Below are 15,462 nucleotides of genomic sequence, written 5' to 3' on the forward strand. Positions count from 1 at the left end.
GACCCTGGCACGGTCGGGTCAGTATAGCCTCCCCTAGGGCCCTGAGCCGGAGGACGTGAAATTAGCAGGGTCCCAGTGTTAGGCCCGTGTATTCCGTAGGGCATACCTCCCCAGGTATCGGGTGAAGGGGCCGCTACCCCTTGTGTTAGGGACCCTGTAAAAAGTAGAGTGTTAATAAATGTCGTGTTGCCTCAACTGGTGTCTCCCCTGGTTTCTGACCCACTACATGGATAATACTGGTCACGAAAGCCTATGTGTTGAACAAATCAATAATTAATTATTCAAACCATTTATATATATAAAAAAATGAATTTTCACGAAGGGGACTTACTGCTCTCCATAATGGGACCTAGACGTATCCATCACTCCTCTTGCCACCCTTTTTCTGTGTGAGGTCATTTGTCTCATTCACGTGGATATTAACACAGCCTCGTGGTGCAGGTGCTGGATCTGCATGCCAACAAGCTCAAGGCTCTGCCTGAAGAGATGTGGCAACTCTCAGCTCTGCAGGTAAGTGAAAATTTAAGTCAATGAGGCAGCATGGCAATAATCAGCCCAACGTCTGAACCATGTTCCGTGCACGGTTAATGATGTCATCTGCAGGTGACCTCACCGCCAAGGTTAACGATGCCTTGCCGGCCAATTTGAGACGTTCTTCCGCTTAGTCTTAAACAATTTAAAATAGGCTGCCTCAGTTTGGCTCTTGGAGTCTTGGGCAGTTCGTCAAGTGTGGAGACTGCATCCTGAAGTCGGAGGCAGGATTAATGCATGCATCCCGATAATAATGAATGAGTTAGGTTTATTAGCACCGACAAGGAAGAGGGACGACGAGAGAGTTGCTGTGGAAACTACCGTGATGCTCGCAGTAGCAGAGATGAGGAGCTGATAGACAGTGTTAAGAGAAAGAAAGTTGATCGATTATAATAATAAAAATGTTTTGGAAAAGTGGAAACACGTAAAAATATCACATTGAGCTAGAACAGGTGAGACAGGTCACGTATCTGGGAAGTGTTTTTGTAAAAAAAAGGCGGCAGATGCTCGAAGGCTATTAGAATAAAAACTGCCTTGAGAAAACCTACATTTCGGTGAGAACAAAGCTGCTCACACGACGGATGAGTTGGGAATTACACAGGAGACACAAACACCCCTAGTGCGGAGGGTGGTTTTGTATTGCGCAGAGATGTGGCCATTGAGAAAGGGACGACATCAGAATGCTGGACATTTTGCGATGTGGCTGTGGTGTCGAATGGGAGAATGAGATTGACCGGTGCGAATAATGTCAAAAGCTCTGGAGGGGATTCACAAAGAATTGGAGCGACACTCACAGAGGACCAAAACAGCTGGACAGTGCATATTGTCAGAGGTGAAAGATTGACGGAGGAAGCTCGAGAAAGAGGTTTGGAAGGGAAAAAATACAAGAGTTTGAAAAGAAAAGTGCTGCTTGACAATGAAGGGATGGAAGGATGTTTGACAACGTGAAGAGGCAAGCACAACGTTGGATACGGTGGAGGAAATGTGAGCGAAGAACCTACTACCTTTAGGCCTTAAACTCTAATATTATAATAATCATGTAATTAAATATGTAGTCTTAATTATTTATCCAGGAAAGCCTCGCTGAGTTTTAAAACTATTTCAAGAGGGTTCTGCGTCTGAATATTTGGCCTATTGTTTTTTTTAAAGAAGGGTTTTGTATATGAGAGGAAACCTTTTACTGAGTTGGGATTATACATCGCAATCATTGCTCCCTACTGGCAGACTGATGGCCCAGGTCACTTCTCGCAGATGATGCTCATCTTTGTCTCTTGGGATCTCACCTGGTTCAAGAAAATAAACCTGAACATTAGTACCCACACATGAGTACTCACACAAGACGACATCACCTGCCGTCTTTTGGTCACGCCAAAGCCTAGATAATTTGGAAGTTCCCCACATCTCTGTGATCCACTAACCCGTGCCTGAAGAGCACTGGATTGCTGGCATTTAACATCGTCTGTGGTGCATATTCGATCAATCAAACCACTCCCTCTCCTAGGTTCTTAATGTAAGTGTTGAGGATCTGCCATCGTGCTCTTTGTCGCTCAGATAAGAAAGTAAGATGGTACATTTTTATATTTGCACCCTTATTTTCACAAAGGTGCTACGTATCACAGGCTGCAGTAGTTTCACACTGGGGGGTGTTTCCGAATTAAGTAATTTTCAAATGTTTTGTTTTTCTTTCAAATTTAGACCATGACACCGGCACATAGTGGCAAACTCTTTTATTCGAATTACGTCATGGGATTGTTGGCGTCCACCGCGAAGTTGCGCGTGTTTTTCGGCCAAGGTAGATCGCCGCGATAACCAGGGCGGGCCTGCCGGGTGTTTGAACCGCGACTCGGCCTGCAACAAGCGTAAAAACGCGCTACCGTAACGCCGTGCCGCTGCTCCAGTAAACTCTACCCGGCGACGAAACGGTAGCCCGTCCTTTTTTTCTCTCGTTTCCCAGGTGCTGAATGTCGAGGGCAACAATTTGATGGCGCTGCCCGAATCCGTGGTTCGGTTGAGGCAGCTGCAGACGCTCAACGTGCGGGGTAAGCAAAGAGGGCGTTGCCTGCGCGCCTGGGATTCCGTTTGGCACGATGTCAAAGTTTCGCCAAGTTTCAGACATTCGTGGGTCATAAATAAATGAGTAGGATGAACACACCTGTCAATCCCTTATCAGTGCCTACCTTATTACAGACCAATTCAGACCTTGTTGGTCACCCCGTGCCCTTATGAATCTCAACGTTCACCCTACAAATTCCCATCACATAGGAGAAACACAAATAAATAAATAAAAGAATTCCCCCATATTGAAACAGCTGTACACTCTATGGACCTGAACTCAATTTCGCTGTACAAGAATACGGGTAAACCGGTATGGGTTGACAGGTATGGATTAACATTGTTGACTTTGCACAAAGTGGTACTCATGTATCAACCCAAGAAGCATGGGTTGACCTTTGACCCAGATTTGAACTCCCACACTTTTTTGCTGTATCTCTTCGCCCCCCCCCCCCCAATTTTATTCCAGTTGTGCGGTTGGCGTCGCCATTAGACAAAGACTTGATCTTTTGGAGCTAGCGGTGCACCACCCTGTATCATAGATGACATCACGTAACTGCTCTTGAAGCCACTTTCACTTGCATCTGTATATCACAAGGGAAACACACCATATATATATCCAGAAAATAGTGTTTATCGCATGTCAATTGAACAAAATTGCTTAATTCTCAGAGCTGGAATACGCCAAACTAAGTCAAAAGCAAAATTCAGTGATTGGTTTTATTTTGTAGTCATTGATGGTTAGGTTGAGACCATGAACTGGCTACACTTGAGAACCTGGTTTAACCACGGGTGGCTGAAACCTGTTTTCAAATGCAGAAGCTCAGTGGGTGCTCGCTTAGTGCTCCGGCACGAGCCACATGGTCACCTCAACTCCTTGGAAGCCGTCGACTTCCGCTTGTGAGTTGAACGCTCTAACCACGCCGCCACCCAGCCGGGTAAAAGATGCCATGGAGTCAGCATCGGATGAACAATGACTGCCTGAGAGAAGCTTCTTAGCACGATCCGCGTATCTTTGTACGATTCAGTAGACTGATATGAGCAGCACAGGAGTGACCGCGTACCTTGCACACGAACGCTGAAGAGGGCAGTCCCCGGATTGACACGCCTGACATGCTGCTTTCTTCTCGGCAGCCACTGTCGTGCATTGGGATTTCAAATAGTTCAGCGGCGTCGTGAGGTGCGGAGGAACGCCACGGCAGCCCCGCCTTGCGCTGTTCATTTCCAGTGACGGTATGTAATGTCCCTGTGTTGGCGATGCTGCTGCTGTTGTCTGATAACAAGATAACAAGATATCGGAATTGCCGAAGGATCTGGACGGCTTGCAGAGTTTGAGGAACTTGGACATCAGCCTCAACCAGATCTCCAAACTTCCGCTCAGCCTGGCTCATATTCGCACACTCGAGGTAGGTGTCAAGTTGATTTTTTGGGAGAGGCCAGATTAGTCTCATTTGCACGAGTGACCTGGATCACACAAATGACGAGAGCAAAACGAATACACCACAGCAATGAATAGAATTCGGCACAAAATTATCCGTATCTCGTGAGAAATCGAAAATATTGGAAGAATATTAATCAATGTTTCGTAATAAAATCGCTGTAGCGTAAGTCAGCTCGTGCAGAATATTTTCAGGCTGATCGACGTACAATTACAATTAAGTTACAGAAAAAATGAAACAGATAATGGGTGACTATTGTAACTTATTTATACAGACTCACTGCCTTGTTCGTATGAGGGGCACGGAAAGTTCATGGCCTGGAATGGAAGTTTGACGTTTCTTTATTGAAAATGAATCTAATAAATAATTCTACGCAGCAACAAAGTGGATTTGGTGTCTTTATTTCTTTGGCACTTGAGACAATAGGTAAGTCTAATTTACGCTTCTACATTATGGTAAAATAGGCATTTCTCGGTGATTTTCCAGATATTGTATCGAATTCCAATTTATTTCAACCCCAGCGACCGAAAGCAGAAGAGAATAAAGTATCAGAGCAGTGAATTTGAACAAATTGAAGGTCAATTATATAGTGATATGAAGTGAGGTGATTTATGACATAGTTTTTGTGCAAGATTCACTGCCATTAAATTTACACAAGATACAATTATATTCTGCTCAATTTTTTCGTAAATATTGCAGCTTCCGTCCTAGGACGGGTAAACATGCTAGTTATGAATAAGATTGGTCGCGAAAGTCTACGTGTTAAATTGCACAATGTTAATTGGTCGTCTTAGAACTATTCATTCATTTAAACAAACTTTTCGGCTCACGATAGCTGCGTACAATTGCGAGTGTAAAAAAATTATTTACAATGTATGTAACGCTAAATGAAAATATTCTTGGTTCTTTCGGTAAAGTCACGTAGAAGGGAAATAATAAAGTAATGTTTTATTATGTTTTGTTATTATTTTATTATTTTCCTTCTACGTGACTTTACCGAAAGAACCAAGGAGATGAATCCCTGCAGTCACGAAAGCTTTAAATCGAAACTTATGAAAATGTTAACTTTTGTCAGTTTGATCTAAACAGCACCCAGCATGAGGAGGCCTTCATCTCGCAGTAGATGCTCCACATGGACTGTGAATTGTTTGTACAGGTGGTCTCCGATATACGACGGTCCGATTTAGGGCGATCCACGTTTACAAACGTTTACATCACTTCGCTATGGATCAATGCAGAAATCTAAAACTTTATTTTTGACGCGTCTTCCGGCACGACTCCGAACGCATTTGAACAGTGTCGGTTTGGTTTCCGATGCGACTTGGCGTGGAGCTTTTGTTATTCTCAAGTGTTTTTGTGGATTTTTATTTGCTGAACCCCTTTAGATGTGGCTGATAAAAAGAAAAATGCGTACGCAAGTAATGTTTCTCAATGTTTCTACTGCCTATGGGAAAATACGGTCCGATATATGATGGGGTTTCCAGGAACACATTGTAACGCCGTGAAAGCGGGGGACCGCCTGTATATTACAATCGTTATACTTTTAGGCTAATGAGTTGAACAAGGGAGGCATACAAAACCCCGCAAGGCAGTCCAATTGAGGAGCAAAAATAATTGATTCTTGAATTGTGACCCCCTGAAATGTGACAGTTTTTGTATAGCATCGTGCAGGGGGAGGCAGGGGCAGGAACCGTTCGATGCGCGTCAGTTTCAGCGGAGCCACTTGCAGTAGCGTCCACTGCTTCCTCCTCCTGCTGTTGTTTGCGCCAGACGCTGCAGTTGGACGTGGGGAGGATTTCCTTTCCGCCGCAGGACGTCGTCCGGCAGGGCATCGAGGCTGTCAAGCGCTTCCTGTGCGAAGGTCGGCTCTCTGGGGCTAGCGGCCGCCACCACAGTGCACCCGCACCCCTCGTAGAGCAACCAACCGCTCGTGACCGCTCGCACAATGGTGCTCGTTTGACCTTTGCTAGAGGGGATGATCGGCGAACTCAATCCCACACCCCCCCCCGCCCGACTTGGTTTTGGACACCTCGCGGTCCGATTGTAAGTTGAGCACTTTGGCCACAGCAACGCCAAGCCTCATTTTATCGCTGTAGGATCATAGAGGTCATACGGTTCTATGTACAGGGGTTCATCTACTTACAAACATTCGACTTACGAAATTTCAGAGATACGAACAAACCTGTCCGTATGTCCAGTTACGTGTTCGGTCCGAGAGTCGTAAATTCAACCACCGCACTATAGAGGCGGAGGTGCCATCTACATCTGTAGAACGTGAAGAACCAGTGGCATCTGCAGCAAATTATACAACTTTTAAAGCCATTCGTCATGTTTAGTGTACATGCCATACAAAATGTTTGAAATCGACAGACCTCTGGAACTTAACTTGTTCATAAGTAGAGGAGTCCCTGTATAACACGTAGGCTTTCGCGAACAATATCATCCATAAGAGGTTTTTTTGGGTTAGATCGTGTAAATGTATAAACGTGTCGTTAAACCCGCCACCACCTGACCCTGTATGTATGTTGGACTTATTTCGCATTATACTTAGCCAACCGTGCTAATCGGAGGTGCGGGGAAGGAGAACCGACTAAATACAAAGAGCGTTCCTCGTATCGGAAGTAAGAGCATTCCAGACGCCCGCAGAAGCGTTTCTGAAATCGCGCGATGTGGTAACACCATCTTTGTTCGATGGACGGCCAAAAGCTGCTGCTGCAAGGAATTATTGTATTTGGGAGCCAGTTGTGTGATCTGAGGATCAGGGCAATGTGGTTGTGGTTGTAAGTGGTGAGCAGTCAAGTCGAATATATATCCATCTGGATCACTTTAATTCGTAGAAAAGCATTAGTTTAAATTTTTATTTAAAGCTTTCGTGACTGCAGGGATTCATATTCTTGGTTCTTTTGGTAAAGTCACGTAGTAGGGAAACAATAAAATAATAAAAATATTGTTTCATATTTTTATTTTATTGTTTCCCTTCTACGTGACTTTACCGAAAGCATTAGTTTAATTGTGATAACGTCGTATTGTGTATATAGCTGTGTTGAATATGATGAGCATTATGCATCGAGATAGAATCTGCAACTTAGAAGTTTACAATAAAACGTGCTAGAAAAGCACTGTAGAAGTAATCATGAGAAAAGAGGTTCCGTTGGGTGGGATACTGTGCAGCACGGAGGAGGGGCAGGTTACCGGGACAGGCGTTGAAATGGCACGCAGAGGTTGGCGACCAAGAGCAAGATCTGACTCCAGACGATGGCGATGAGGCTCGAAGACTTGTCCTTGGAGGTCAAGTGTCAACTGTGCAACAGTTGCAGTATCCAGCGGAAGGGAGAAGGCGATGGCTTGGTGGTTATGCAATCGGCAGTTGCCGTTGGTTTTGCGGTGACGGTTCTGCCGTTACCTGGTCTCATGCAGAATCCGGCCTCGAGTACTCCCCACCATCCCAGCACCTCCTGTCCGTCCTCACCGCGAGCCCCCAGCGCTGCCCCGACGTGACAGACAATGCCGAGCTCCAGCACAGCCTTCAGCAAGCTGCGTGGCAGGTAGGGTCATACGTATGTTGAAATTCTTTCCCGCTGTATGTAGCAAACTGGCTGTGGTAGTAATGGTAGCGGTTTGGTGATGGTGGTGTGGGTATGTGTGTATGTTGAACTTCTTTCGCACCATGCATAGCCAACCCTGCTAATCGGGAGGTGCCGGGGGAAGGACAAGAAGTGAAACACAAAAACAGCCCTAAAGAAATGAGTTTTCAATCTAGATGTTTTACATGTCCATAGCTCCAGTGGCTTCCTAATATCGGAAGGAAGAGCATTCCAGATGCGCATTTGACGCGATGCGGTGAACCGTCTTTGTTCGATGGTCAGCCAAAAGCCGCCGTTGCGAGGATTTCCGGAGTTTGCCTGGTGGTTCATGCTGCTCGGTGGCCTTTTCTGCCGGTGATATGCACCGCCGTGCGGCCCTGCGTGCCCTGCCTGTGCGTCGTCTCGCCCGTGCGTCGATCCTTGCAATTTCCAGGAAGAGATGGATTAGCATAAATAACGAAGGAGCACGCATCTGCCACCCGTCCCGCTTGACCGTGATTCCGCAGCGATTGTTTGATTTAATTGCATGAACGACGCCGCAATGTAAACATTAAACGTTTTTATGTTTTTCTTTATTCAGCTGTGGATGGAGACTGTCGTTATTGGTGCCAGATATTTATAAACCCGCGTGCAAGGTGTCCGTGATGTTGCTCTAACGCAGCGTGCTAATTCAACTAAGAGATTTGTTCGCAATGTATGCTTCTGGGGCGAGCACGGGTTCAGTGACGGTGACCGGTCTGGTAATGACTTCCCACAACTTTTGTTTTTCAGGACAAATTCAAGGAATTTGAAAACAAAAAGGTTAGTTGGGTCACGATTATGACGTGTTCGCGAACTGCTGTGTCACACCTGACTCTGGTTACTAGCAAGGCGCTGCCTTGCATGGTTCTAATGCTGTTTGCGTTCCTTTCTGCAGAAGCTTGCATTGCAGCTTGTGTTCAAAGTAGCAGGCCAGCGGAGTGTGGGGTCATACTTATATAACAAGGCTATCACGACACGAAGGGAGGCGCTTTATTCCACAGACATAGTCTGTAGTGGTTTGGAATTCGGGGTGATATTTCTGTGTCATCCCAACTTAGTGCAGGCGTGCCTCTTCTAGCGCTGTTTCGTTATAACGCTCTTTTGTCCTGGAGGAAAGTTCCTGCGCAGATCAGCTCATATATGGAAGAAAGTAAAATCGAGGCATCTATTGTATCGATTCTGCTCCTAGTCGATCTGACAGCCAAGTTAGAGTGTCGATTCATCGCGAGCTTAAGGCCACGTCACCACCCATGATTGTTGAGGCCATGGCTGTCGGGAGCAACCCCAAAAATCTGGAACACCCCGCTGCCTGCTACCGGACATGACAAACGCGCCAAGTGTCTCTGAATTCTGTGGTCTTTGCAAGACACACCTAGTCAGACTTGTCTTCCACGTAAAATTAAAAACCGTTTCTTTACCTTTCATTGATTTCATTTGTATTTACTACTTACCTTTCCTATGCTATTCGTTTGCGCACGGTTGCACTTTATTTTTCGCGCGGTTGAAATTTACTTTGCTCAGTCGGCGTTAGCCGCTGCGGGTCGTGACGGGGTTCTCTTCTCATTCCCGTTGCTCCATGCCCGTGTGCCGTTCCCGCTCTGCTGCCATGTGCGCCGATGGCTGCTTCATTTGAGGGCGACATTGGCACGTAAAAAAATAAAGATCGACCGGTTGGTTGGTGTCGCCGTGTGAAACGCGTGCACCGCGGTTCCAGGAGATTCGGCGGAAGGAGCAGCTGGAGTTTGAGCGAGCCCTGGGCCAGCAGCACATGGACATGGCGCTGCTGGTGAACGACGCGACGCTGCAGAGGGATGAGCTGCTGCACTCGGTCAAAGAGGTCTCGAGTTGCTACCCTCGCGGCATCGTAACGGACGCGACTTCCTTCTCTCGCTCTGCCCACACACCCATTGCGCGGTCGTCACAATACACTGCTCGGCGCGACACGGTTAGGCACGGCTACTTGGAAATATAACGGGGATTTTTTTTCTTGTTCCCACCTGTGCCACTGGCGTCACGTCAGAATACGAAAACAATTATAACGATTATAATGCAGCAATGCCTCGGTTTACATCGGGGGTTGTGTTCCAGAAAGTTGCGACGAATATCGAAACGACTTCAATAAAAGCGATCGTGGTCTGCACGCCACGTGAGCTAAACACAACGGAGGGTACGGTGAAGCTGTAGACGTACCCACAACGTTACATTAAGTGATAAAAAAATGCTGCACTCAACACCAGTGTAACAGCAGTCAACTTTATCACAAATTATGCAGGGTACAATACGATACAGTACACTATAATAAACAATCGCCAAACACTACATGAATAATATATTGTACCCTACAGTACGGTACATTTCTTTATGCGCTACACAAAGTGGTTCATGTACAGGGAAGGTGGATGCGAAGGCTGAGAGGTGACAGATACTAGAATTGATGGCGACATAAGACTGTAGGTTGAGGTGATGCAAATCGGCTAGCGGTGTTAATAATAAAATGGCAACGTATTTGTAAAACGAAATATGAAGGGGAGACGTGAATCGTGTTACCGTAATTATTTCCCCAATAACGTTACACAGTTTGAAGTTCCTGTTACAGGAGGGTGTCATGCTTTGGGATGTGTGACCAACACCAATCGCCATTTACAAAAGAGCTTCTTGGCGCAATGAGCCTTACCCAAAATTAACCGATTGGACTAAATTGTATGTTTTTAGCGATGGGAGGAAACCAGGGGACGCGGAGAAAGCCCATGGAGAACAGGGCGCGAACATACAAACTCCACACAGGCACCCGAGCCAACAATCCAACCCAGGTCCTTCTTGCCGTGATGCACGAATGTTACCACTGAGTCTGTTCTGGTGTGTTGGGAGCGGTAGTGTCGCGGTTAGCGCACTGCACTACGAACCCGGCGACCCCAGTTCGATTCCCGCTAACATCCAACACCAGTGACGAGTGTCTGAACCGGTCGACTCGGCCTCAAATGAATACCTAGTGCGGTGTGTAAAATCAGACAAAGGTGGCCGGGCATGGTGCTGGCCACCCACCCCCCTCGTGTGCCGTTCCAGCCTTCATAGGTGCTCGCTAAACAGCACTTGCCCCAACAGTCTGCTAAAGGCTATGGCTGTTTGCGCAGGGTCTGGCCGAGCTGGAAAGGGAAGTGGACGGGCAGCGACGGCGTCAGGACGCCACCCGCGTGCGGATGACGGAGGAGCTCCTGCGCATGGAGAAGAAGGCGGGCGACCTGGTGTCGCACATCCTCAGCAAGAGAGACTGGTACGGGTGTGGGCGTGAGCTCGTGGGATAAATGGGCAGGTGTTCGACTCTCATAACGAGGCACCGGCCCATTGAGAGCTGTCGCGTTCGACTTTGAGAGATGGCCCCCTGTGAGGTACCTCGTGTGTTGCTTTCTGGTTTTAAACTCGTGTAAGCCACTGCTCCGAGCCATTGGTAGAAATTCCCTACAGGGGGGTGTTTGTTTATCTGGAATTTTCCATCGTGAGTACGAAAGCACCACCCCTCCAGTGTGGAATAGAGACTTCACTTTTGAAAAAGACCTCAGGGGTAGCTTGGTACCCTCCCGTACGAAGGTTTCCTAACACGAAGGGTTTGCGCTGCTCTGAGAGATCTGAATGGCTACTTTGTCTTGTGGCACAGGCTGCCCCATCGCTGAAAAAATATCATTCGTCGGGGAAGAGCCGGTCTTTCCACAGAACAAGCAGCTAAGCCCTCGCCATAGTCATGCGGAAATTGCCACCACTCGCTCAGGAGCGCTGGTAGACGTGAGTGACGCTTCTCGCTTGAGATGAGAGATACGGCCCGATCGTCGTGCTGGCGATTGTTCTGTTTCGTACGACGTTTGGAGGAAGGGATGCCTGTTGTCTCCGTCGCTAACAGTGGGGAGAATGAGCAAGGTAATGTGATTCAGCCGTCCCATCAAGAAGTGTCGCGTCCTGCCCTATGGCGTTGCGTTTGTGGGCGTTGTGACAAAGTTAGGTAAGTGTTTCTGTCTCGTTGTTTGCAGGTTCACACAAAAGAAAGATCTCCAGGAGGCCATGGACAGAGAGAGGTGGCTTTTTCCTTCTGTATAATTGGCCACCTGTGAATGTGTCCCGACGTTTGATTTGTGCACTTGCACGTGCATGTTGTACGTATGTATATGGAGCTTCTTTCTTACCGTACGTAGCCAACTTTACTAATTGGAGGTGCGGGGAAAGGACAGCAAACTAAACACAACAAGCAGTTCTTAAAAAATTCGTTTTAAATCTAGATTTAAAAGTACCGTAGCTCCAGTGACTTCCCACTGTCGGAAGGAACAGCATTTCAGACTGCCGCAGAAGCGCGTCTGAAAGCGCGCGATGCGGTGACCGTCTTTGTTCGTTGGCCAGCCAAAAGCCGCTGTGAGGATGACCGGAGTTTGCGTGATGGTTCATTCTCCTTGACGAGATCAGCAAGGTATTGTGGTTTAGTTGTGGCAGGCACTTTAGATTGGCACGAGGATTTTTGGAAAAGAGCCAGATAGATTTTCACTGATGGTTAAGAAGTCACTAGATCCTCTGCCCGAATCGCATGTTGGCAAATTATCCTTTTAAGTATGATGCTTGGCTAAAGCAAACTGGTGTCGTCAAAGTTTGGCCTCCCGTTTGCACTGGGCCTGTGGTTTTGTCTCCTCTGTATGTTGCGTGGCCGCACGTGGATTGCTCGTGGTGCTGTGGTGCGCGCGTGTGTGCGTGTGTGCGCGTGGGTGTGTGTGTGCGCGCGCAGGCTGGAAATGGAGCTTTTGGTGTGCATCACACAGGAGGAGACATCGGCGCTGAGGAGAAACGACGTGGCTGGTGAGGCCGTTACGTCTCCACACCTTGTACAGTCCAATGCTTTGCAGTTAACCGCGGCCGGATGCCTCAGCGGTAGAGCGAAGGCGGCTTCTAGTGGGAAGGTCCCGAGTTCACATCCTGGTTGGGGATGGGACTCAGCCAGTAGTTACTCTGGGGTAGATAAATCAAGTACCACTTTGTAGGGAAGTCAACAGTGGTTATTTGACTTCATTCACTGGCTCATGGCTGTAAACGGGAGATGAACACAGCCCCCCAAGGCTCATTTGCGTGGGTTGGGTACGAGGTGCCATCATCCCACCGGGTTGGTCCCATGGCTTGTGTCACCGACTCCGAAGTTTGTGGAGCTCATGGGTCTCTGTGTGGGTCTGTATGGGAGTCTCTGTAAACGGCAAAAAGCATGACATCACCGATCATTAACCAGTACACCATACAAATGCAACGCACCAGGCGGCTACACACATCATTGAGTGGCTTTCCAAACCCACCGCACACTGTTCTAAACTCGGTCGGTTGCTTACAAATGCCACGCAAAAGAAGACTGTACCCCGAACTGCGACTCTAACCTTGTGCCCCGACTATCGTGCTTTTTAATTTTATTTTATGTCACTAGCTGCACGTGTGGCCGCCCGCCAGTGTCTTGTCTCCTCTGTCGTGTTTTCCATTTTTGTCCCAACTGGGAACTGGGAGTTGTCGTTTCCGACCTTCCTTTGGCTTATGGAGGCATCGTGAATACCCCTATGCCCACCGTTCCCCGGCAATAGCGGAGTAGGGAGGGCGGGGGAGGGGCAACGCTGGCAACGCCCCACCCAAACTGTGGACACCATTAATTTATGGGACCTCCTTTGCCAGTACCAAAATATGAGAATAGGTTTTCCCCTTTTTTCTGTCAACAAAACAGGTGTTAAGATGTTAAAACACCAAACTGAAACCTTTTACAAGGAATCATCTGTGCATTAACCACAATACCTGTGGTCAGAATGCAAACAAAAAATACACTGATAATATATGCATTGTCTTTGAAACTGATTGGTCCACACCAGAGACAGCTTTCTACATCATGATGTAGCTGCTCACCCCGAGCTCTCATTACTCTGATAATACTTGTCTTTATGCTGAACGCCTTTTGGCGTCCTCTGGTCTAACACCGTTTGAGACTAGGCTCGAAAGAAAGCTGTCTCTGGTGTGGACCAATCAGTTTCAAAGACAATGCATATGCTATCAGTGTTTGTTTGCATTCTGACCACAAGTATTGTGGTTCATGCACACATTATTCCTTGTAAAAGGTTTCAGTTTGGTGTTTTAACATCTTAGCACCTGTTTTTTGTTGCCAGAAAAAAAGGGGAAAACCTATTCTCACCATTAATAAATTTTCAATAGTTTACAATTAAGATACAAAAATCAATGAAATCATTATGCACCCAATTCATTAAGCGCCCCCCCCCCAGACGATAACTACAAACCCCCCCGACCCCTTACCCACAATTAACATCGTTTCATTCCCCTGAGCCTCGAGGCTCGTGGACACACACACACACACACAGGTGCCTCGTGTGCCCACAGCCGCCATGCAGCAGATGCTGATGGAGGCCAAGTCCAACGAGCTGCTGAGGCAGGAATACCAGCGGCAGAGGGACGAACTGTGTGACCAGGCCGCCAGCAGGTGGGGGTCCCGGCCTGCCCGCCTGCCCACACTCGCGAGGCCGCCCTGCCGGGTTTTGCCACCCTCTTTGCCCCGTGTCCAGGATTTTTTAACACGGCGCATTTTGCCGAGCTTTTTATTTTTTCGTCAACTTGGTTCGGCGCGAAGGCGATTGGTGGGTGAATGCGCCGTACCATTTCTCGTTCCACCACTGCTGGATGGGAATCCCTCCCCCCCCCCTCCCCGCCCCCCCCCCACTTGCTGGTGTGGGTCGGTGGGGAGCTATTTGACCGTACTTCGCCACGCCGGTCAGTGTTGATTAGTGAGGGTGGGGAGCATAGGTGTGGGAGAATAAAAGTTGCTTCCATGAATTTAGCATGCGCTGCCCTCTGCTGTCCACCACATAGCCCCACAGCTATATTCTTGGTTCTTTTGGTAAAGTCACGTAGAAGGGAAACAAATAAAAAATAAAACAATACAATTCTCACGACGTTTCGACTGCAACACAAGAAATCATCATCAGGTGTGAAAACCACAACAAGAAAATATTTAAAAAGTGGCAGTTATTTTGTCGTGAGAATTTTATTGTTTTATATTTTTATTATTTTATTGTTTCCCTGCTACGTGACTTTACTGAAAGAACCAAGAATATGAATCCCTGCAGTCACGAAAGCTTTAAATCAAAGCCCCACAGCTGTTAAATTCCCACATCAGTGGCAGTCAATTCAATTACTTTTCTTAGAAACCCAATTGTTATAGCATTTGGAGGATTGCTTTCTGGATGGTGTGTAAGGGTTGTGAATAAATAAGAGCAGCCCTTTTACAAACCCACTGCTGGGTGAAGACCTTCCTACGTCTTTCAGTCAGAATCTGAATATTTATTCTGGAGGAATCTGATGAGCTATAAAGCTCTTTTTCACAGATGTCCAGTGGGGGCAGGTCAGAACGTTACAACAAACAATACACAAGCATGATAGGAGTACAAAGTATAGGGAAGGCAAACAGTTCACTTACAAATATACAAATACAACTAAATATATGTTTATCTTGCCAGGTAAAGAGGCCACTGAGGTGTAGTGGATTCAACTGAGTCGCAGACGTACTCTTTGGAGGCAACACATTAACACCAACACACGGCGTAACCGCCCCTTGACACCATAACAACCTATGGCTGTGGACCACCAGGCTAACTGCACTAATTACACAGTAACTCGCTACAATGGACCGGACCACAGCTTGGGACCAGGTCCACGTGTTGGAGACTCTGTAGGACGTGAAACGTATAACGTAGATTTCTTCAGGATGAACAACTGCAGCCGGTCCCTCCCGGGGACCCGGCTTAGATCCTCTGTGGCGTGGCTGGCTC

At 47.3% G+C, this 15,462-nt stretch overlaps 1 protein-coding gene across 14 annotated transcripts in view; it reads left to right on the forward strand.

Annotated features, from left to right (window-relative positions):
- The window catches only part of LRSAM1 (leucine rich repeat and sterile alpha motif containing 1), a 41,041-nt gene that overhangs the window by 8,594 nt on the left and 16,985 nt on the right, over positions 1 to 15,462 (forward strand). For all 14 annotated transcript variants that reach the window (XR_012947195.1, XR_012947197.1, XR_012947199.1 and 11 more), the window contains exons 5-15: positions 442 to 510; positions 2,486 to 2,570; positions 3,868 to 3,989; positions 5,793 to 5,883; positions 7,440 to 7,567; positions 8,378 to 8,407; positions 9,342 to 9,464; positions 10,759 to 10,898; positions 11,647 to 11,691; positions 12,387 to 12,457; positions 14,018 to 14,117. Coding sequence is in view for 1 of the 14 variants with exons in the window: in XM_076074871.1 (XP_075930986.1) it covers positions 442 to 510; positions 2,486 to 2,570; positions 3,868 to 3,989; positions 5,793 to 5,883; positions 7,440 to 7,567; positions 8,378 to 8,407; positions 9,342 to 9,464; positions 10,759 to 10,898; positions 11,647 to 11,691; positions 12,387 to 12,457; positions 14,018 to 14,117 (1,004 nt within the window). In the remaining 13 variants the exon portion in view is untranslated. The remainder of the gene's footprint in view (positions 1 to 441; positions 511 to 2,485; positions 2,571 to 3,867; positions 3,990 to 5,792; positions 5,884 to 7,439; positions 7,568 to 8,377; positions 8,408 to 9,341; positions 9,465 to 10,758; positions 10,899 to 11,646; positions 11,692 to 12,386; positions 12,458 to 14,017; positions 14,118 to 15,462) is intronic.

Source organism: Petromyzon marinus, chromosome 50 (genome assembly GCF_048934315.1).
Source record: "Petromyzon marinus isolate PM22_M1 ecotype Great Lakes invasive population chromosome 50, UKy_Petmar_22M1.pri1.0, whole genome shotgun sequence".
In the NCBI taxonomy this organism is placed as follows: Eukaryota; Metazoa; Chordata; class Hyperoartia; order Petromyzontiformes; family Petromyzontidae; genus Petromyzon; species Petromyzon marinus.